Source organism: Stegostoma tigrinum, chromosome 3 (assembly GCF_030684315.1).
Source record: "Stegostoma tigrinum isolate sSteTig4 chromosome 3, sSteTig4.hap1, whole genome shotgun sequence".
Taxonomy (NCBI): Eukaryota; Metazoa; Chordata; class Chondrichthyes; order Orectolobiformes; family Stegostomatidae; genus Stegostoma; species Stegostoma tigrinum.
Window position 1 is genome coordinate 87,360,219 of NC_081356.1, and position 23,156 is coordinate 87,383,374.

General features: G+C 38.7%; 1 protein-coding gene across 2 annotated transcripts in view; it reads right to left on the bottom strand.

Moving 5' to 3' along the window:
- Positions 1 to 21,032, bottom strand: part of lnpep (leucyl/cystinyl aminopeptidase) — a 96,014-nt gene extending 74,982 nt beyond the window's left edge. The window contains exon 1 of one of the 2 annotated variants that reach the window (XM_048526890.2): positions 20,368 to 21,032. In XM_048526890.2, the coding sequence (XP_048382847.2) occupies positions 20,368 to 20,389 (22 nt within the window). In that variant the 5' untranslated portion in view covers positions 20,390 to 21,032. Of the gene's footprint in view, positions 1 to 16,876; positions 17,576 to 20,367 lie in introns of those variants that run through there. The other variant, XM_048526889.2, reaches the window with a different exon arrangement.
- Between the last annotated feature and the right edge of the window lie 2,124 nt (positions 21,033 to 23,156).

Consider the following 23,156-nt stretch of genomic DNA (forward strand, 5'->3'; position numbering starts at 1 on the left):
AGTATGGTATCAAAGCTAAAAAACACAAGTGTTGTTGCTTCATGGGGTCAAGTGCTACAGCCGTGAGTTATTAAATCGCTGGTGAAGGTATCCACTCTTTGCAGGAGAATGTTGAGGTAAATTTGAAAGGAAGGAGACCACAGAATGAAGAAGAAGGTAAAACATGCCAGAGGGGTTATTTTGTAGAATTCTACATTCATTCCTGAATTAGGTAATGCACCACAACAAAGTGTGTAGTGCACTGACGTAGTGTAAAAGGCTGCAGTTAGAGATGACAAAATAAAGCAGAAACTATTTTTAGAGACACCATTTCAAGTTAGTACTAAAACCAATCATATATATTAACACTTAACAGATGACACATTCCGCTATTTTGTTTATCGCGAGGACATTCTGGAACTTGAGGTCAAGGTGATTTGAATGAAGCAATTGCCTTTATTTTCACCAATAATCACCAGTAACCAGGTTGCTCTGACATATATAACATTTCAAAGAAACTAAGGAAGAGGGCAATCATTAATGTCAAGAAGCAGACCACATTCAAATTTAATTGTTTCAATATTCGTCTCAGAGTGCAGTTGATGGAAGGGTCGGGAAAAAGATAGTAAGCTTGATATATCAGCTAGACAGCTCAGGCTAAGCTCATTTATGCCATCGGTCTGTCAACAATCTACTTACCCATGGTTGAGATCTCTTCCTTTGGTATATTTAAGGCCCTTGCAAAGAGTGGATACCTTCACCCGCTATTTGGTGGCTCAGGTATGTTGCACCTGATCCTATGAAGCACGACAGTGTTTTTTTAGCTTTCATACTGTTCATTTGCAGTCAACCGAGGACTTTTTTCAACTTTACAACATGCCCTCTTTCTTGCCAATAAACAGATATTGCAATGTGATAACAAGGTGTAGAGGTGGATGAACACAGCAGGCCAAGCAGCATCAGAGGAGCAGGAAGTCTGATGTTTCGGGCCTAGGCCATTGTTCAGCATATCTGAAGAAGGGTCTAGGCCCAAAATGTCAGTCTTCCTGCTCCTCTGATGCTGCTTGGCCTGCTGTGTTCATCCAGCTCTACACTTTGTTATCTCAGATTCTCCAGCATCTGCAGTTCTTACTTTCTCTGGCAATGTGATAAGGCTTGTGTAGGATCTTGAGGCCACCGTAATTCGTATTTGTAGCTATCTGTCTATCCACTTTTTATATGTTTATATAGTGCACAGAAGTTGGTTGTAAGGATTACAGTTAACTGATAAATTCTGGGATGTGAATAGGGTGGATACAGAATAAAACTTGTGAATTATTAATTTCTTGACAAATACTTTGTCATTTTAAAAGATTTTTTTGGCAAGTGAGCTAGGCCAGCATTTACTGCCTATCCCTAATTTCTTCTCACCATCTCCATGAATTGCTGTAACACTGTATCAGTTTAATATAGCGAAGTGGCTTCCTAGGGACATTTAAGGGGGCAGTTTAGATTTAACCAAAGTGTTCTGGGTCTGCAGTCACAGGTAGCCCATCACTATGTAACTCTCCTCCCCTGAAAGATATCTGTAAACCAAATATTTACCACAATTTCATACTGGTGGTGCTCATCAACTGAGGATTCCCTTATGTTTTTATAGGTAGAAACAGATCAAATCTGTCATGATTGGACAGGAAGGCGAATCAGTACATTGTGGTTTGTTATACATAAATGTTTATAAAAATTGTGTAAAGGCCAAGCACCAGTTCTGTCCTTCACCATCTTGCTTCAGTATGTAGGATACTTCTGCTTTTAAAGCACACTGAGATTTGTGAAATCGGCTGGCAATTCAGATTAGTAGTGTTAAAAGCTTTTTAAAAATGGAGAATACATCAGCACATTAAGGCCTTAATGGTTGGTTTCATGTGCATTTGAAGAGATTCTGCATTTGACAATGTTGTTTCGGAAAATTTAAAACATAGCTAAGTGCACAAATGCAGAGATGGTGGAAAAATTAGGAGCCTGTACCTCAACCCATTCCATTTACAGTCTAATATGTGACTCAATGACCATGGTAGAAATCTAAATGCAGTCTCAGTGTAATAATGTATGGCCAAATGACAGTGATTAGGGAAGGAAAAAAATTGACAAGTTTAAAAAAAGCATGATCTTCAAAACTGGGTAGAAAAATAAGCTTGCTTGTTATGTTGCACTGAATTATTTTTAATTTTGTGAAGATATAAGGAGATCGCAGATAGATATAAAATAATTGAATGATTTGATAATAATTTGGCATACGGAGTATAATGTGGGAAAATGCGAAGTTGTCTGCTTCGGCAGGAAGAATATTAAAGCAGAGTATTAATTAAATGTAATGTGGCTGCAGAAAACTGTAGTGCAGAGGGATTGAAATGTTCCACTGCATGAGTCACAAAAAAAAGTACACAGGTACAGCTTATAATCAAACAGGCAAACAGGATATTATATTTTGTTACAAGAGGAATGAACATAAAAATAAGGATGTTGTGCTTCAGTTACACATGGCATTGGCAAAGTCATGTTTCTATTACTATATATATAGCTTTAGAGTTCATATTTGAAAAATGAAGGTTCGGGGAAATTTACTGGGTTGGAAACTGAAGTGAATGGATTGTCTTTTGAGAAGAGGTTGGGCTCTTTCAGCTTGAGTGTAGAAGAGTGAGACGTTCAATTATTTGAAGTGTATAAGATCCTGAATGGGCTTGACAAGATGATGATGAAAGGATTTTGTGGATGAGTCCAGAATTAGGAAGCACTGTTTAAAAATTAGAGAACATATTTTCAAAACAGAGGATGAGGAGAAATGTTACCTCTGGACATTGTACAACTTTGGAACTCTCTGCCTCAGAAGGCATGGTCAATTAAATATTTTTAAGGTGGAAGTAGATTTTTATTTGGTATTAAATCAAAATGTTATTGAGAGTAGATGAGAATGTGGGATTCAAAAAGAAACAGATCAGCCTAGGCATTATTTATTGAATCATAGACTATCTAGAGTGTGGAAAGAGCCCTTTAGGCCCATCAAACCTGTACAATCTGAACAGCATCCCACCCAGACCCAGCATCCCCTACCTATCTCCATATGTCCCCATTTACCACAGCTAATCGGCCTATCATGCACATCCCTGGGCACTTTGGGGCAACTTAACATGGCTAATCCACCCAATCTGGACACAGAATCACACAGTCAGACAGCATGGAAACAGACCCTTTGGTCCAATCAGTCCACATTGACCATAATTCCAAACTAAACTAGTCCCACTTGCCTACCTCTGGCCCATATCCCTCCAAGCCTTACCTATTCATATACTTATCCAAACGTGTTTTAAACATTGTTGTAGCTGTGCCTGCATCCACTACTTTCTCTGGAAGTTCATTCCACACATGAACCACCCTCTGCACTACAAATTTGCCTCTCATGTCCTTTTGTGGGAGGAAACATGAGCATCCAATGGAAACCACACAAACCCAGGGTCTCTGGCACTGTGAGGCAGCAGTGCTAACAATTAACTAACAGGCCACCATTACTGAACAGCAGAGCAGGCTTGAAGGGCCAAATATTACTGCTATTTCAAATGTTAGTATAACATCTATGCTCCTTGCTGCTCAACACTTCACACACTTGCTTAGAATTTGCTACTTTTGGGTCAGTGTGGAGCTATCTCGAATAACTGAGCTCAATATAAAATGAAAGGCTGGATTTGTTCAGGAGAATCACACCTTTTGTCATTAGTGGAATTTAAAGAGTTTACATATAAGAATATTTTCAACTGGAATTGACATTATGTTGATTATAATTTCCTGAAGTAGCGCATGCATTGAATCCATCCGTTCAAAAAAAAATCAAATGTCATTTTTAATTCTTTCAGCAAAATCTAGTTTTAAAAAAAATAGTTTTGCTTCCTTCTAAAGTCAGGGCATAACAGGATCACAAGTATCTCACTCACGCTGCTCAGAATACTGTTGAAAACAGACACATATATTTCAATATCTACTCACTGAACACACCATACCACTGCATCTTTACAATGTATCCACACAGTCAGCAATCCCCCATGACAGCTGGATTTTATTCCATCGATTTGCCCAGCACAGTTCAGTCTTCAGTCATGAAAATTAAAATATGTTCAAACCCTAGTGCTGTGACATCTAATTTATAATTCATATGCTTTAGAATGAGTTTTAGGAATGAATGTTATAGCTGGAGATAACTGGGACGTCACGACAAGAAATTAATAATCACAGCTCTGATGTAAATGAAAGGGGGTGATGGTAGCATTGTGATAGTTTCACGGAAACGTAAAGCCAAATGCCCAGGTTAATGCTGTATGAATATGGATCCATATTGCACCAAGGCAGTTTGACAAATTTAAATTCAACTTCATTTAAGGGAAGATTTGAATTATGCATGTAGTTCCCACATGAAGAGAGGTTTAGAGCAATTGTTCAGAAAGGAAACTTCTTTGAAGGGACTAAAATTCGAGACAGCCATTAACTCCATTACCAACATAAATTATTCATTTGGGTTACAGAATCAAATTTGAAGACAAAATAATGAATATGCATTTCTCTTTGAGAAGCCTTCCAAAGTATGTGTCATTGACATAGGAGTTGATTGTAGGAGTTGGAAGCTTGTTTTTGTTTCATTTAGCTGGCATATCTCAAGAAAGGTAGCTGCAGCATAGGTTTAGAGGTAGTCTACAGCTCACTGGATCGGGGCAACCAGAAGATGATTTTTAGTTCAGAGAAAATACTAATCTTCTCTTTCACCACATGAGACATGGGTAGTATCAAGCTCAGATTGTATTTTTTGACAGCAAAGTTGAATGTCAGCTGGATGACGTCTTTCATTTAAAATACAGGAGGAAATGTATAGTCCTCCTCACAGGGAAAACCAATTTACCTCATGGCAGAAGTCAGTCAGTTTGGAGTGTTGAAATTTATCAGAGGGAAAGAAGCTAGAAGATTTGGCATAGTTGGGTGCTGTTGTATAACACTGTAAAGGTCTGAATGGGTTAACGTTTTGGAATGTACTGGGCACTGACATCATATGGACCCATGCAACAGACTGCTCTGGATCTTGAGGAAGACATCAAGATCTCCCTCATAGTCAGTAATAATATCTAGTGTACAAACAGTAACTTTAATCTGAATGCTATCATGCAATAATTTACATAACAGCTTATTCTGGTTAGGCTAATGATTGGTTTTCCTCTACCACACAAGATTAGATCCTTTAGATCCGAACGTAAAAGGTGGACAGTGGCAGCAAATCTATCCAATGTATCTTTAAGTAAAGCGACTGTGGTAAGGATGCATCATTAAAAAGGGGCTAAAAGGGAGAAATCTACACTGGTTACCATGCAGAACACAAGTAAAGGCCAATTTTAAGCTGGGAAATTCAGTCATGAAATTTTGAATAGAATGTGGATGATCACTTGACCAAAATCTTAAATGAAAGGATTTCCATTAAATTTTGTACCTCACAGAAGGCTGGAATATAGAAGGGAATTAGACTGATTCCAGAGGCCTGTGGCACACCATTGGTTTGGTCCTGAATGGTGACTGAAACTTCAAAATCCTTGTAGTGTACAAGGGAGAACATGAGCAAAACTGTGTTCATAGCATGGTTAGTTATAAACCACTGTGTTAACAACACCAGCATTACCTCATTCTTCTTAATCTGCAATAAAGTTTTATTGCATTAAAAATGTGAAATCCTGTGAATTGTTCTGTAGGTTAATCATGGAGTGTTCAGATTTCTATTTAAGGATTAATGATCGATGATTAAGATTAGAACAACACATGCATAAACCTAACTTACCACAAGAGTCAGGAGCAGGAGTCAGCTATATGGTGCTTTAAACCTGTTGTAGCATTCACTCATTAGCATCATCTTTGACCAGGTCCCTCATATCCTTCGGAAACTGAAAGGATATCGGTCAACTTTCAGTACATTCATAAATAAGTTCCCAATCTTCTGGATAAAAAAAATTTCTAATGTTTTATATTCTAAAGAATTTTCTCCTCTCTGTGACAACAATCCATGAGTAAAGGCGGTGTGGTCAATAATTGGTGAGGGAATAGAGTTTGTGAACAGCAGTTGGAGCAGTAAAGATAAACATTTCCAACTTCTACTTGTAAGAAATTGTTGCTTATCCAAGTTTAGGCACTGGATCGGCCGCCTGATAAAAGGAAGACAACAAAAGGATCAAGAAAAATAGTGGGTAAGCAGAGCTAATATTCTTTATTCTTGCATGGAACACGAGCATTGCCCAACCCTAATTGCCCTTGAACTAAAGGGCTTACGAGGCCATTTCAGAAGGCTGTTAAGAGATGCAAATCCTTTGCTGTGGGTCCAGAATCACAGAGCCCAAACAAGGTAACAACAGAAAATTTGTCCGTAAGAGAACAATAGTGAACTAGATGAGGTTATTAACAATTAATGACAGTTCATGCTCATTGAAACTAGCTTTCAATTCCAGGTTTATTTTTACATTCCACTAGCTACTGTGCTGGGATTCAAACCCGTGTCCCAAGAATATTAGCCTGGGCCTCTGGATTACTGGTTCAGCGACATTCCCACTCCACCATCATCTCATCAATAATATCCGGCATCAGTATACATGGAAAGTCTAATGCCACATTTCAGAAATGTAACCAATACGGTTCGTGTAGGTCTGGAATAGGAAGAAGGACAAATCTTTGGATGCTTCAGAAATAAAGGGGAGTCTGTAGAGAGGACAGGGTAAGATGAGAGAAAGTGGAGAAAGCTATGGATTCAGTGTTCTATAAGTAAGGATCATTGCAACAGATGGAGTTTACCACATTCTCAAAGTATCAGTGTCAAAAATGTCCACAAAATCACTGCAATTGCTTTGGGATCAGAAGTTAATGCATCAGTGATGGACAGGAGTCTGTGGAGAAAGGATGGCAGCAGAGAAAGTGAACATCTGTTGTTTTCGAGGAAGATTCTGAAACAGTGAGGAGTCTTGACAAAGTAGAATTAAGCCTGATGTGCTTGAATCCTGACCAAGCAAATATAGTGGATTGTGAAATATGGAAGCCCGACTCAGAGAAGTAACTAGGGTGAGCGTAAGCAAATGTAACTTTGTTTTTCCAGAGTGCAAGAGCTCTAATTGGCCAGTAATGTCACGCTTCTCCACCTACATACAGAAATGACTAAACATGAAAACAGAAAGCAAAGACATTAGCAACATCAATGGATAATTCCTCAAAACAACTGTCCTTCCTCATAATAAACTAGAAAAAATTAAAACATAATGTGCAAGGAGACATCTGCAAATTTACACATACTCAAGACTGAAAGGGTTCCAGGGCATATTGAAGCTTGCATTTCCACTTTTCATAATAAAAGGAAACTAAAATTAAATATCACTATTATTATTGTTATTTTTGTCATATTTTTGGAGGCCTGGTCACGATCACAGTATTCCTGTATTTGCCTCCAATTACAGCAGTCAGTCATTAGTTAGAGTATTTATAGTTAGATGTTGTTTGTTGCTCCAATCACACAGTGCCTTTCACCCAAATTGTACACCATGACCACATGTACATAAAAATATTTGAAGGGCGGCCTGCAGAATAATTGGTTTCCCCCCAGCTGCAATAGTTGCTACAGAAACAGGATCCTATAGATAGAGGAAACATTATAAACACAACATTGAACTTCAGATCATGAGGCACACAGCATCAGCAGAATAGATTTCATTTACTCGATCTCAAAACATCCAGATTTTATTTCTGAAATACATTTAAAAACACACAGCAACAGGGCTAAAAAATCAACTTAATTAGCCAAAGTGATCCAGCGTGAAATTTAAAGAAAGACTTGATACAAACTTCTTAAAGCAAATTTAAAGGCCAACAGATTAGCTTATTGATATTCTATTCTTGCCTCCAATAAAATTTAGTACACAGAAACTGCTGAAACAGTAGATAGCTCACCAAGTATTACAGCAAAATCATAACACAGTGTGATTAGTGTCAGGATTCAAAATAAGTTTTCAGGCCCCACCTATTTACAATCGATATGAATTACTAGCATGCAGGAATAGAAGGAACTATAGTTAAATTTGCAGGTGACCGAAAATAGATGGGAATGCAAGTTGCAATGAACAAATAAGAAATTTACAAATGGATATGAATAGGTTGGGTAAATGGGCCAAAATCTGGCAGATAGAGTTTAAAAGGATAAGAGCGAATCCGAAGAATAAGATGGCAACTAACTATGTAAATCAAGAAATGTCAGAGTGCTTTGGTGCAGAGGGATCTGGGTGTCTTTGTACGTGAATTGTAGAAAACATGCAAGTGCAGCAGCTTATAAGGAAGGCAAATGAAATTTTAGTATTTATTGCTAAAGGAATAGAGTATAAAATTAGGGAAGCACTGCTATAACTGTACAAAGCATCAGTGATATGACACCTAGAGTACTGTATACATTTTTTGTAATTTACTTAAGGAAGAATGTAGTTGTATCGAAGGCAGTTCAGAGGAAGTTTGCTACATTGATTCACCAATGAAACATTTGTCTTATGGGCAGAGATTGCAGAGTTTAGGTCTTAAGAGAGATTGAGCCATTTAGATTTATACTCTCTGGTGTTTAGAAGAATGACAGGTGATCGAATTGAGGTATATAAAATATTACAGCATTGACAAAGTAGAAGTAGACTGGATGTTTCCTCTTGTGGGGCAATCTAGAATGAGGGGTCACAGTTTTTGGATAATAGGTCACAGATTTAAAACTGTGTTGAGGAATTACTTCTGTCAAAGAATCATGAATCTGTGAAACTCACTATCCCAAAGTGGAAAGGATGCCAGGACGTTCAGAAAACTTAAGGAGGAAGTAGACAGATTTTTAACTGGCAATAGGTTGAATGGTTATGAGTGGGCAGAAAAGTGGAGCTGAGGCCATGGTGAGATCAGCTGTGACCATAATGAATGATGGAGCATGCTGAATTGCCTATTCTTGCACTATGCTTCTATTTTTTGTGTTCTTTTTCAAAGACCGTTATTGAGATTTTCTCAAGCACAACTTTTGACTTTTGAAAGCTATATTTTGGTTTACAGGGGCTCCTTAGATATAAATAATTAAGTCTGAATCCAAAATGCACTTGAATCAGAAAATGGAAAAATTGCTTTTACCCATCTGGAAGTCAAAAATCCAATCATAGATGCTGTGTGGAGGACCAGCAAGAGTGGGAGAGAGGTTCTGAACCTTTGTCCCGAAGAAGAGTCATATCAGACTTGAAACGTTAACTCTGTTTCCCTTTCTACAGATGCTGCCAGAGCTGCTGAGCTTCTCCAGCACATTTTGTTTTTATTTTAGATCTCTAACATTTGCAGAGTGGGAACCTATGAGGGAGACAGCCAGCATGGGAAAGACTGAATCTGCAGTTTATGGAGTAGCTCCTTACAGATTCTGTTTCACTTAAACTCACAATTCCATCAATCACACGGTTACTTTATTTTCCTGCTCTCCACAAGACACCTGCAACCTCATTTGTTCAGTCCCAAACCAAAATGTGTAAGGAAATAATGTATAGGGGTAACACCTTGAAGGTTTTTATCCCCGGTTTTCATCTGATGGCCAATGGGCAAAGTCCCTCAATGCCCATAGATTTTGAACCCTTATTGATGTTTGAATCTATGGACATAATTTAAGTGAAACAATTCAAAATTAAGTCTTTTAAATGATGTGGCCTGATTTTCATTCAGATTCAAATTTAGTACAGCACACAATCTCAGGTGTGTCCTCGAGAATACTCTTTAAAAAAAACTTGGAAAAATTAGTCAACTTTTATTTTGTCACAATGGTGATGAAATATGAGCTATTGGTTTCAAATTCCATCATCTGGTTTTAAAGCTTGCTGTTGTCATGCTGTGAAATGCCATCTATTCCTAAAAGAAGGTCAAAAACACTGAATTAACATGGTTACGCCAATCACCTGACCATACAAGTTAGTGAAGCTTCATGAAACGTATGTGGAATAAATCAGTTCTGAGGAAGGGTCACCGGACCCGAAACATTAGCTCTGATTTCTCTCCACAGATGCTGCCGGACCTGCTGAGCTTTTCTAGCAATTTCTGTTTTCCTTTGTGGAATAAATGAAATCTTCTGAACCGAAATGACATGCCAGTAAAAGGCACTTATATCTGTTCAGTCCAGTGTGAGGAGATTCTCATCTACTGACAACAAAATGTGAGGCTGGATGAACACAGCAGGCCAAGCAGCATCTCAGGAGCACAAAAGCTGACGTTTCAGGCCTAGACCCTCCTCTCTGATGAAGGGTCTAGACCCGAAACGTCAGCTTTTGTGCTCCTGAGATGCTGCTTGGCCTGCTGTGTTCATCCAGCCTCACATTTTGTTGTCTTGGATTCTCCAGCATCTGCAGTTCCCATTATCTCTTCTCATCTACTGATTTGTTTTAAACCTTCATGGAAATTTTGGAGTTGCAATCTCAACAACAGTAGAAAAACCTGGAAATAAGTTATGCTTGTATCTCAAGCAGGTGCTTTTGACAGACGGATATTTTGTGATTGCTGAACTGAAGATGGAGAAAACTCCGTTTCTCTGTCTCTTAAGAAGAAAAAAGAACCTGCCGACATGATAGATTAAGAATAACTATCATAAGAGAGAACTCTAAGGACAACTGAAATATTCATGACTGATGTTGATTTAATGTACCACGTAAACAATTATGGTCTCAGGTTAAAACTTAACACCTCAAGAAACCCATAAGGACTTTAAACTGTATTGTTGTTTCAACCTCTTTTTGCGCTAGATATTATATCATTGGGTATACCTTCCAGTTAAAAACAAAGCATAAATCTATGTTATGGTCAACTGTAGACATTGAAATGTGAGAAGCCGATTCATCATTTCTCCACCTGGTCATAACAATTGCTACAAACTTATGGATATCAGCAAACTAGTTATTTGTGGACCTCCACTAACAGAACAGAATAGAGAACCTTCCTTGAATATTTATAAACACTACCCATCATTGTGATGGGCCAATAGTTAAATGCACCATATTGGACAATCTGTGTTGAACCACATGATCTGAGTGCAGCCAACAGGACAGTGGATCTCTTCCTCACAAAACAAAGAAATGCAGAATTCAATTAATTCTTGAGCAATACAATAGGCCCTTCTAAAAACTGCAAGGATTCATAGCTCCCAAGAGAAAGTAAGGACACTACAGGGAAGTCCAGCATATTTTACTTCACTTTATGGAACATTTGCTTACTTGAAATTTACATTGCAGCCATTTTACTTTGGTTTTGATATGGCAGGCCATAAGACGCCATTTTGAGAAGAATTCCAACAAGAACTCTGAGATATGCCATCAAAAAGAAAGTGTTCTCCTCTGAGGGAACAGGAAGGGAAGCCAGCTAAAGGCTTACGCTGAAACAGGCAACTATGGGACACAATCAGAAATATTGTAAAAGCAAAATAGAGGAGCCTTCAATCCATGCCAGAACCTCTTCTACTCAGATCGCTGGGCAATGCAACTTCCAACTAATCAACTACAGAAGCTAGCATACCTAAATTTTGACTTCAAGTTTTTCAATTCCCCTCACTTTGGAAAGAGAAATCTTCAAACAAGTTTGCAAGGATAATAGAGACTGACCATATTCCCATCTTTCTAAGTGCCTTTTATCTGTACTACTTTTATTGTGTAGTGATTGGAACCAGGTGGATTTTTTTGACTACCAGACCCTTGATTGGGGTTGTTAACTTGGGCCAATCAGGAAATCCTTGGCTGACCAATACTGGGGATCTGGGCTCTCCTCAGCTCAGGGGACTGACTCCGAGCTGGCTGGTCACAGTAAACAAAGGGTGACTTGGTGATGGGATACCAGCCCCTGTGCAGCTATTTCAAACATCTGTATCGATACTCTAACTAATATTAGTACTACTTCTTTCTTAGACAACACAATATGGAGTTGGAGGAACACAGCAGGCCAGGCAGCATCAGCAGATTCAGAAAAGAAGGGTCCTGGCCTGAAACGTCAACTCTCCTGCTCCTCTGATGCTGCCTGGCCTGCTGTGTTCCTCCAATTCCACACTGTTGTCTCTGACTCCAGCATCGACAGTTCTTACCACCACTTCTTAACAGCTTTCAGTCAAAGTTATGTAATAAACTAACCTTTACCTTGTTTAAGTTATAAAGCTATGCTGTTGATTCCTATTAAATTGAAAGCCATACAAGTTTATAGCTCAAGTACCACTTTGAAGACATGTCTGGTAAGGTCACAACAGCAGTGAGGGCAAGAAAAAAATTCTCAGAGGTTCACGTTATTTCAGAGATATTTCTATTGTATTTGCCCTAAAACAAACAGCTCACACCTAATCTACCAACCATATCCTAGCTGAGTGGCAAATGACAGGCAACAAAATTTCCGAAAATGCTACTCAGTAAATCAGCCAGGAATAGATACAGCAGAAAGGAACAAGGTGGGTAATTTGAGCTATGGTTAACATTACAAGATGGTATATTTGACAGAAGTCAAAACACAAAATACTGATGGCCTCTTTGCCCAGTAACTTCAGATACCAATACCAAGAAGCACACATCTGCTAGGCCACACAGGTTTTGTGGTTTTTGTCTTAATTCAAGGCCCTATCTAATCAGGGGAAGAGCTCCACTTTCATCTGTCCTTACTGTCTGTATTCTGATCATCAAAAGATTTTTTGATGTACCATGTTTCTGTGTGGTTTTCTGAAAGACCAAACATACTTCATTAATGAGCTATTATTGGGTCACTTGCAGAAATTTTCACCCTATCTTTGTAATCACTATCCATTTACCTAGTTAGCTCAATATAAGCAGTCCTGAAGCTTCTTTCAACATAACAGAACACAACACAAATCTTTTCTCTCATAATAAAACAAAGGGCCAGAAACATCTCCTTTCATGACACTGGTTTTTGCTCTGAAATTTGCTCCCCAAGGGCACAGTCAAACTTGAAGGGAGACTCGGTTCTTTGAGCAGTCTTGGAATAAAGACATCATCCAGTGATCTTTGAATCAAAACACTTATGCCTCCAAGCTTTGGTAATCTAAATTAATGACAAGTTATTTTGAGCTAACTCCATTGGAGGAATCCTGTTGGGATTGCAAATTTCCACCAGTATTTTAAACAAATCCCAGGGGCTCCTAAATGTTTTAATATTAATTCAAAAACATTGAACTCCTATGTAAGAAACATTGGCTTTCTTTTACCTGCTTCATAAAATTACAAGTAGATCCCCAAAATGCAGCTGTCAAAGAAGTATTGTGCCTAACTGTGAACTAAACTTTATATTTACTCCTTTAGCCTTGTCATGCAATTTGAGATAGCAGTCAATTAGAACAATAATGTTTGTCAAGAGTGATGAATCCTTGGGCTGGATCTACTCCAGCCTGGTGAAAATGTCATGTGGTGTATAGTTACAATTCCCAAATGTCATACTGACTTTCAGCTGCCTTATGTTGTGTACAATTCTATACCTTGTTTGCAACTGATTGTTATTGGGATCCAACGCACAGTGATAAGTAGTTACCTGAAGCCTCAAATGCAACACAATTGAAGCAGACCACAGGTGTCCAGCCAAACCAGCTGTAAAAATAGGATTTATGGTTGTTTGAAATGATATAGTTTAGTAGTGTACATTGCAGGCGTCCCACATAATGAAATGACCTTAAAGCTGTGTGTTAGACATTGCAAAGCTACTCTTCAGATCTGAGGAGTGATAAAGCTGCAGCTAGCAAATTCTTGGGGAGGTGATTAAGAACAAAAATGATTTAGGTTAATAGGGCTGCAATTTGGGGGCTGGAGATTGCGGTCTGACATCTGGCATAGGCCCTAAATTTCATTCCCTGGGTCCAAAAACTTTATCCACCTGATATTCACCCAACATATTTTAATAATTACAATCCAGAAAGTAAATTCTGTCTGTTCAGTTGAGTCTTTGCACTGCCTAACTTATGCTACAGTGGGGGAAGGGTATGAAAGGACAGGAAGAGAGACTCATCAATGCAAGGTTCGCAAATGGATATTGGAGGTTCAAAATAAAATCTGCATAATATAATGTCAAAATTAGTATACAATATTTGAGAGATAAAAGGACAATGGCAGGTTAATTTATTTTGAAGCTGTCAACTACACAAATTGTGGCAGAGCCAAGTTTAACCTTTTACAATCTTGCTGCTAGTCTTAGAATTGCACGGCTAAGAAAGGGCTAAGTGTGTCCAAATTGTCAAGTCAGATTTTATGATCAATACAAGAGTTTTTTTCCCCCAAATCTTCCCCATTTTTCTCTCTAAAAACATAAGGCCATGTGTGCTTTCCTGCTTTCAATGCAATTCTGGCTGACCTCTGTCTCAATTCCATTTTCCTGCCCGCTTGTCACTTTCCTTAATTCCTGAAATGATCAGTAATGTAATTATCTCATTATTGAGTATGTTTAAAGTGGATAATCCACAATCTTCGAAGTAGACACTTCCAAAAAATGGCAACCATTTGAGTGCATTTTGTCCTAATCTTTGTCCAAACTGATTAACTGATTGTCGGCGCTTTCCCAATGTTCTAAACTTCTTAGCCAAAGGAAACAACCTCTCAGTAAGCCAACTCCCCTCAGCAACTTGTGTGTTTCCATGATATCACCATTCATACTTTTAAACTTCTCAGCATATTCACCAAACTTATTCAACTATCACAGGATAATACTTTCATCCCAGAGACTAATCAAGTGAACTAACCCCATGAATTTCCACTGCCCGACTTCCAAGGCAATGCAGCCTTGCTTAGATATGGACACTAAGCTGTTCATACCACCAAAGGGGACAGGTCATCAATGGTCTCTAAATAATCTTTTGATAATTCTATTCTTAAATCCCAATTGGCTAATTGGTCTGTAGTTCTCTGTTTTTTCTCTTCTCTCCTTCCTTCAACTGAGATACCATATTTACAGTCACTCATCCATAAGAACTGTACTATAATCTAGGAAATTTTGCAGAATAATACTGTGTATCCATTATTTCTGAAACATCCTCTTTGAGAACTAGGAAAAAGACCATCAGATCCTGGGGGTTTGATGGAGTTAATCCGTCAATTTTATTCAATGCATTTTTTACTCCTGATGATTTCAATTTCCTGAAGTTCCACCAATGATCCCCTAAGTTATAACAAGGTGTGGAGATGGATGAACACAGCAGGCCAAGCAGCATCTAAGGAGCAGGAAAGCTGACATTTTGGGCCTACACCGAAGGGTCTAGGCCCGAAACATCAGCTTCCCCGCTCCTAAGATGCTGCTTGGCCTGCTCTGTTCTGAATAGCAATCTAAACAACTGAAATACGCATTTCGTCACGGCTTGAAATTGCATTTAAAAGGGTGAAATCTTGCGACAATGTTGTACTTTGTACCAAACAGGAATATTTGCCGACATTTTGTGCACTGTTCTTTAAGTGGCTCAGAAACCAAGCTAATACACTTGCATTAGCAATGAATCACACACAGCTGAAGAATTTGAAAGACCAGTGTCAGTAGGTTTATTAAATCACAGAAGTGAAACCCAGGCTGCAAACCTTGCAGAAATCAATGAAAAATAGACTAATAAATGGACGCGATCAATGCCATATCAAATAATTCCCATTCACTTGGCTGGATTAAATTTAATCAATATATTGCACATTTACTTCATGATTTTTTTAGCCAGCAGCATCTTCAAATAATTTATACAATTGAACGGTAACAACGCATTCCTAAAGACACCAAACAAATTTGATCTTCAAGCAGCCTTACTGTAGCAGATATCCTAAGGTGCTTCACTGGAGCATTATCACAACAAAAGTGACAGCCATATAAAGAAGGTCTTAGGTGAAAAGCTTAATGAAGAGAAATGTTTAAAAAGCACCTTAAAGATTAAGCAGAAAAGTGTAGGATTTTCTTTCCTAAGTCTGTGATTTTTCATCAGAATTGGGCAATGTTAGAAATGTAACATTTTTTGAGGAAATTAACATGACGGTGGAACGCAATGAACGAAAGGTGAGGTCTGCAACAGGGTGGAGTGTGAGAGAGATTGAATAATAAAGAGGCTCATGGTGTAAGGCCATGACTAGTGGTGAGACAAGTCAAAACAAAAAGAAACAAAGCATATGTCTAGAAGCATGATTGACATGATCATGAACAGTTGCCACCCAAAAGCAGAGAAGGAACAAAAACAAAGCAAAGGAGAGAAAACTTAGGGCCAAGAGAGACTGAAAGCAGTCACTAATGGTGGAGGGTTAAAATTTGCATTAACAAAAAGCAACAACTGGAGAAATTGAGGGCTTGTCATTGGAAGAGGTTACAATGAGAAAGACAATGAAGGTGAGATTTGAGAATAAGATTAAAATTTAAAAATTAAGGCATTGCCTAACTGGGTGCCAATGTCAACAAATAGCACAGCTGTGATAGGTGAGCAGGGCTTATTGTACATCAAGACACATGCAAAAGAGAACACAGAATGACCTGGAGTTTACAGAGAATGGAAGATGAGAGGCTAACCTAAGAATGTGTTGGAATAGTCTACTTTAAAAGGTAATAAAAAACAGAAATGAATCACAGAGTCATAGAGATCTACAGCATGGAAAAAGACCCTTCAGCTCATCGAGTCTGTGCCAGTCAAAAACAACCATCTAACTATTCTAATTCTGTTTTCCAGCACTTGGCTCATAGCCTGGTGTGCCTTGGCTTCACAACTGCACACCTAAATACTTCTTAAATATTATGAGCAGTTCTGCTCTACTGCCTTTATAGGCTGCAAGTTGCATATGCTCACCACTCTCTGGGTGAAAATGCTTTTCCTCGCATCTCCTCTAAATCTTACCATAAATCCATAACCCCTGGTCACTGATCCCTCCATCAAAGGGAAAGGTTTCTTCCGGTTTTTTCTGCCTTAGCCTCTCATAATTTATGTTTCCTCTGAATCTCCTGGGCTCTAAGGAAAACAACCCCTGTCCATCCAAGATAGTAGGAACTGCCATTGCTGGAGTCTGAGATAACAAGGTAACACCCTTCTTCTAAAGGGTCCAGACCCGAAATGTCAGCTTTCCTGCTACTCTGATGCTGTCTAGCCTGCTGCGTTCATCCAGGTCCACACCTTGTCATCTCTGTCTATCCAATCTTTCTTGATAAGTGAAAATCTCTAGCCTTCTTGTAAATTTTCTCTGCACCCTCTTGGGCATATTCGAGCATTAGCTGTCCTCCGGTCCTCTGGACGAGGCTTTGAAAAGACAGCCATTTGACATCTGCAGAGTTGTGGATTTGGGCAATTATGCAGGTAGGCATAGTAAATCTTAATTTTTGTGAGGATGTAGATATGTGATCAGAAGCTTACCCTGGGGTTAAATGTCACACCAAGGTTGAAAGGTGTGGTTGGTTCAATTTTAGGCAGTTGTAAATGAGAGGGATAGAGTCAGAAGTTAGGGGGGAAAAAAAACGTTGTGGCATGGACTGTAGGCAATAACTTCAGCCTTCTCACAAGTTCATCATTAAAGCACACTCCCCCAAATAAATGTGCTCTTAAAACATGCCATTGGCAGCAATATTAATTCAAAGACAATCAGATTTTTGAATGCTGGCAAACAAGATAAAAAGAATTTACAAAGTAATTTAAATGTATGTTAATAATCAAACAATGGCAGTATACCAAAGCAGCAGGAATGCGGGCAAGATCTCAATTTATATTCATGCATGTCCGTTTAATTTCTTTTTAGCCAAGTCATCAAGAATAATTGGGTTTTTCATCTTGTTACAGCATTTTTATCCAAATGCAAATCATATTCACCATTTCTAAAACAAAATTTCCTTTGTAGTTAGTTCTCTCGGCTTTTCTCTGCCTGGAGACAAGACGTAAGGTTTAAATGCCAAGTTCAGAGATGGTCAATACTTGATCAATCATACTGGCCATTAAAAACACATCTGTTTGTTAAACAACATACACAATACAATGTTCACGGACTTACAAAACAAAAATTGTTTCCAGACTCATACACAATGCAAATCAGTAGTTGCGCATACAAAACTGAAGAAAGGGCAACAATAGATGTTGACAAATCAGTAACAGCACACATGAATAGGAAACCTAAAAATAAACAAATAGCACGGTAAGAAAACCCCAAAATAGCTGGAAACAAAATCATCTCAATATTGTACCCATATCATCAGTTTATGTATATAATAGATGAAGCCACAAAGCACAAATTAACATCTTCTAAGGCACAAATTGACCTTCAAGCACAACACAGAAATAAAGAGCAAGACCACAGACGGATCAAAAATGAGGAGAATTTTAAACAAAAAGCTGTTGCAGGACTGAAACAGTGCAAATCAGCAAACTTAAATTTAGCTAAAAGCAGGAATATTGTTTAAAATATTCTTTTATTGTAGGTGAAACCTGAAGTTTACATACTGAATAACGACAAACAAAACACAGGAGCTGAAAGATTTTTCAAGAGATTATTTTGCAGTAATTTTATTGATCTGACTTGCTTCTGTCATTATTAGATTTTATGTGTTCGATTCATTGCTTCCACCCATCCTCAGTCCTGGACAGAAATGATGGCATCAGACACCATTCACATTTGGTGTTTACGCACCGTCAGTTGGCTGTTTAAGGGAGATAAAATGTGAGCCAATCAGGTGCAAGTGTGACAAAAATAGGAATGTACGATACATCTAAGGCTAGGGGACTGCCAGATACGAAGTCAAAAAAGAGGCCAACATTTTACCAGATTGTGTTTCTTCAGCTTCCAGTAAGATCCTCTTCTCACACTTCAATCATGCAATTTGCTGGAGCTTGGCTGAGCAGACTGGATGTTGCACCAATGTACACGAACGGAAACTACACCAAGGTGCATTACTTATGGATTCTATTAATTTTCTACTACAAGTTTTATAATTCTTGTTCAAAGTTTTAAGAATTTGAATTTTTAAATTGAAAAAAAAACTATCGTGAAAACTTACAATTCATGACCACAAGTAGACAGGAATATTGCACACTTTGGGACTTGGATAAGCACGACAGCTGCTTTCATAGCGAGGGTGCGGCCCATCAATCATAAATAGTGCAAGCAAACTGTCCTCCCTCCAAACACAATGCCATCTGAACTCATAAGCCATCATTTTGAATAAGGAATCACAAATGAAAGGAACTGTTGCGAACTGAAAAATCAGCTTTTCTTAAATCACGTGAAAATTATTGCATTAGACTTCTAATACTGTTATTGCTCGATTTAGTCGTGAAAAGATCAAATTGAAAGTCTTCATTTAGTTGCAATATTGTCAGCAAAATTTACATATTGTATAATTGTGAGCTATTGCTTCCGTCATTCAAATCACAGAATAAATGGTTGGGATGATATCCAAACTCATTTTAAGAGCTTCCACAAATACAAACTCTTTGTAACTTGCAGTTTTTCCATGGGATTTTATAAGGTTAATTATGGCCAAAATTTAAATTTCCCTTTACTATACACAAATGCAGACTCGCAAGACTTGCAAGTCAGAAATGGAGAATGTTTTGCAACATGAATGGTCAATCGTAGTTATGATTCGGAACGGCTGGCAGAAAGACGTAAAACGAGAAGCAGGAGTTAGTTTTAAACAGCATTGGAAATAACGTTTATGAAACCTTCCACAGAAGCAGGCGGTTGCATTATAAAATACCACCATAAAAGAGCCGTCCCAGCAATAACAGATATGGAATACAAGAAGATAGAAAGAACTTGCAAAAAAAAGTTCAAGTCTGTAACAAAGGAGTCTTTCAGTTAATGTCTGCAGGTCAAAAACCACCTACATGAAGTGACTTTCTGAACAGATTTCTGCCCTACATTTATTACACCTGTGTGTAACTGTAGACGTGAACCACCCCGGCTCCAAGAAATCCCGTTTGTTCCAGAGGTTGGAGGTAAACTCCCATTGAAAGGGAAAGCGTGGGATGGCGGTTAAGGGAAAGGTTGGAACCAGTCAGGAAAGTGGGAATGGAGTGATTTATCTACGTGCATCAGCTTGTCCCTAAAAGAACGTGAAATGAGGGCGTTAAACAGACTTCACGTACGGTGGAAAAATAAACAGACAGATCAATGCCCGAGTCGAGCATCAAAATGAATTGCCTGTGTTCCCCAATTGAAAAGCAAAATTAGATTTCACAGTATCAGCTTTGAGACTGGATGATGCATGTTTGTCTGCCCTTTCAAATATTTCCATGGGGTCCTTCGCCCAACAGTTTGCTACTAACTTTGTGACATTTCTTACCCACCTATTGATACAAAGACGATGTCACAAATCGGCAGACAACACTGAGCCTGGTGTACTCACCGCTCTGAAAACCTGGCTCCATGGCTGTGCCTGTGGCCTTCCGCTCTTAATCCCGATCCTTCTCAGCAAACCCAGGCACGCAGTATTGGAGACTGTGGCAACGATATAAACAAGCCGCCCGTACTACAACACCTACTGACTACAGCAATAAATACATCCTGACTGGGCCAGCTGAAATGTCACCTACTCTTTCCTTGAGGACATTTTTAAATGTACAAGGCCTCCTGAACGACCAGGCAACTCTTCCTTATGTGGTCATCTTTGCAAATCTCACAGTTTAAGAAAGACAGCCAGATGTCGACCATCTTAACTTGTATTTCCTTCCTCTTCTGCACTTGCAAGCTGTTCCTCCTCCAGGCGCTGTAGGTCGATCGACGAGCTACATACTGCAGAGCGACCTGTGGTTTGCAGACGCGGTTTTCTATTTGTTGTAATCTGTCGAAGTAAACACGGTCCTGCTGTTGGGAGCTACACTCTGCGCCAGCCTTTCTAGCTATTGTGATTCAAACATGTTGACTGCGGGGAGCTTGTTGGTTCTTCCCCAACCTCGCTTTTATTTGGGTTGCTCCGGCTGTTTGCATGTTGCTGTTTCATAGTGGTTAGCTATGAATTTACCCAACTACACAAAATATGAAGCTTCACTCTGACCTTGCCTGACTTCACTGGCGATCTATAATTCCTGGCTGTTTTACATCAAAAGATTTGCAGCATATTCATGAACCCTCGATCTTCTTTGTTCTACACCGCTGAACACCACATCGTGCATCAGAGTCAAAATTATTAAAAGGCAAATCTTGCAGTAATCAAATGTATTATACAAGTGCTCTTGTATGTTTTACATAATTTGTAAAGTTCTCCAAGAAAGTCTCAAAAAGACCGGATTCGGAATTACAGTCACCAATATTACCAACCATAGACTTCTCATACTAATATTCTAACGCATGTCTTCCATACTCGAATGTTTTCATTTTCAGATACTTTGCAAGGCAGCAAGTTGTTAGGAAGAAAGAGTTCAGAATCAGGAATGTCAAACAATAAAGTGTGGATAAATCAAAAATGGAATGAAACAAACAGGAAGATACTTCATGCTAAAAAGTGAACTTTACATTTCTAAAGCTAAAAGAGGTAGGTTTTAATGATCTGAGAGTAGACTATTTCCTAAGGAACAGTGACTATGAACATGGTAAAATTTAACATTCAGTTTGTGAGTGAGAAGTTTGGGTTGGAGACAACTGTGCTAAACTGGTACATGTACTTACAAAGGAATGAGCATGTGCCCACATTTCTCAGAAGGTCATCAGATCATGTAGAGTTTCATGGGAACATTGGAAAACTTTCCAAAACAGGATGCAAGAGTGGAAGGATAAACACATGACAACCATAATTTTTAAAGCAGGAGATGAAATTTTGGTACCATTGACTTTGCAAAGTTAGTCATTTAAAGCAAAATTCAATCGTCCCTATGAAATAATTAAAAGGATTAGTGACATAACATATTAAATTGATACTCCAGATCATAGGGAAAAAATCGATTATCATATGAAGATGTTAAAATGACACCAGTAGAGAAGGCAATGAGAATGTACAGAAGTGTGAAGTACCAAGTGCAGTAGAGGAAGAAATAAGAAGAGCCAAAGAGAATTGGAGAAATTGCAAAAAGAACTTTCTCCTATGAGATTAATACATTTGGAGATATTAGAGAATTTAGACACTGTATTTTCATATCTGGAGACAGACCGACAGAGACATAAAGTGAGATTCCTCAAAAAATACAAAGCAGTTTATGATGAAAAATTGGCTGTACCACATGCTGAGGCGAGTAACTCACCTTCTGACTCCTGAAAGCCTGTCCACCATCAATAAGGCACAAGTCAGGAGTGTGATGGAATAATCCCAACTTGCCTGGATGAGTGCAGCCCCAACAATGCTCAAGAAGTTTGAAACCACTTAGGACAAATCAGCCCGCTTGATTGGCACTGTATCCACAAACATCCACTCCCTCCACCACCAACACTTAGTAGCTGCAGCATGTGACTATCTACAAGATACAATGCAGAAATTTAAAGATGCCCAGACTGCACCATCTGAATCGACAACAACCCATCTAGAAAATCAAGGGCAGCAGGTATATGGGAACACCACCCCCTCCAAGCCACTCACCATTCTGACTGGGAAATCTTTTGGCACTTCTTTACTAGCGCTGGGTCAAAATCCTGGAATTCTCTCCCTCATAGCACTGTGGGTCAACCCACAGCAGGACGACTGCAGCGGTTCGAGAAGGCAGCTCACCATCACCTTCTCAAGGCCAACTAGGAATGGACCAGAAATGCTGGCCCGCCAGCCTCAGCCACATCCCACAAAATGAATAAGTTAAAAAATGTTGGAGTTTGTGAGGTTATACACTTTGAAAGGAAGAATAGAGGAGTTGAACATTATTTAAATGGTGAAAGACTGCAGAAAGCTGCAGCATAGAGAGATTTGAGAATCCACAAACATCAATCACAAAAAAAAGCATTCCAGTTCGCCAGGTCATATGGAAGGCAAATGTTTGGCCTTTAAATCAAAGGCAATTGAATATCTAAATAGGAACATTTTGGTAACTATAAGGAATTAATTAGACCTTACCTAGGATTTTGTGAACAGTTTTGTATCCCTAATCCAAGGAAAGACATAATGGAATTGGAGGTAGTTCAGAAAAAATGTTCACTAGGTTGATTCTGGGTACGTTATGATTTTCATATGAGGAGAGGTTAAGTTGGTTGAAACTGTACTCAGCTTAGAAGAATGAC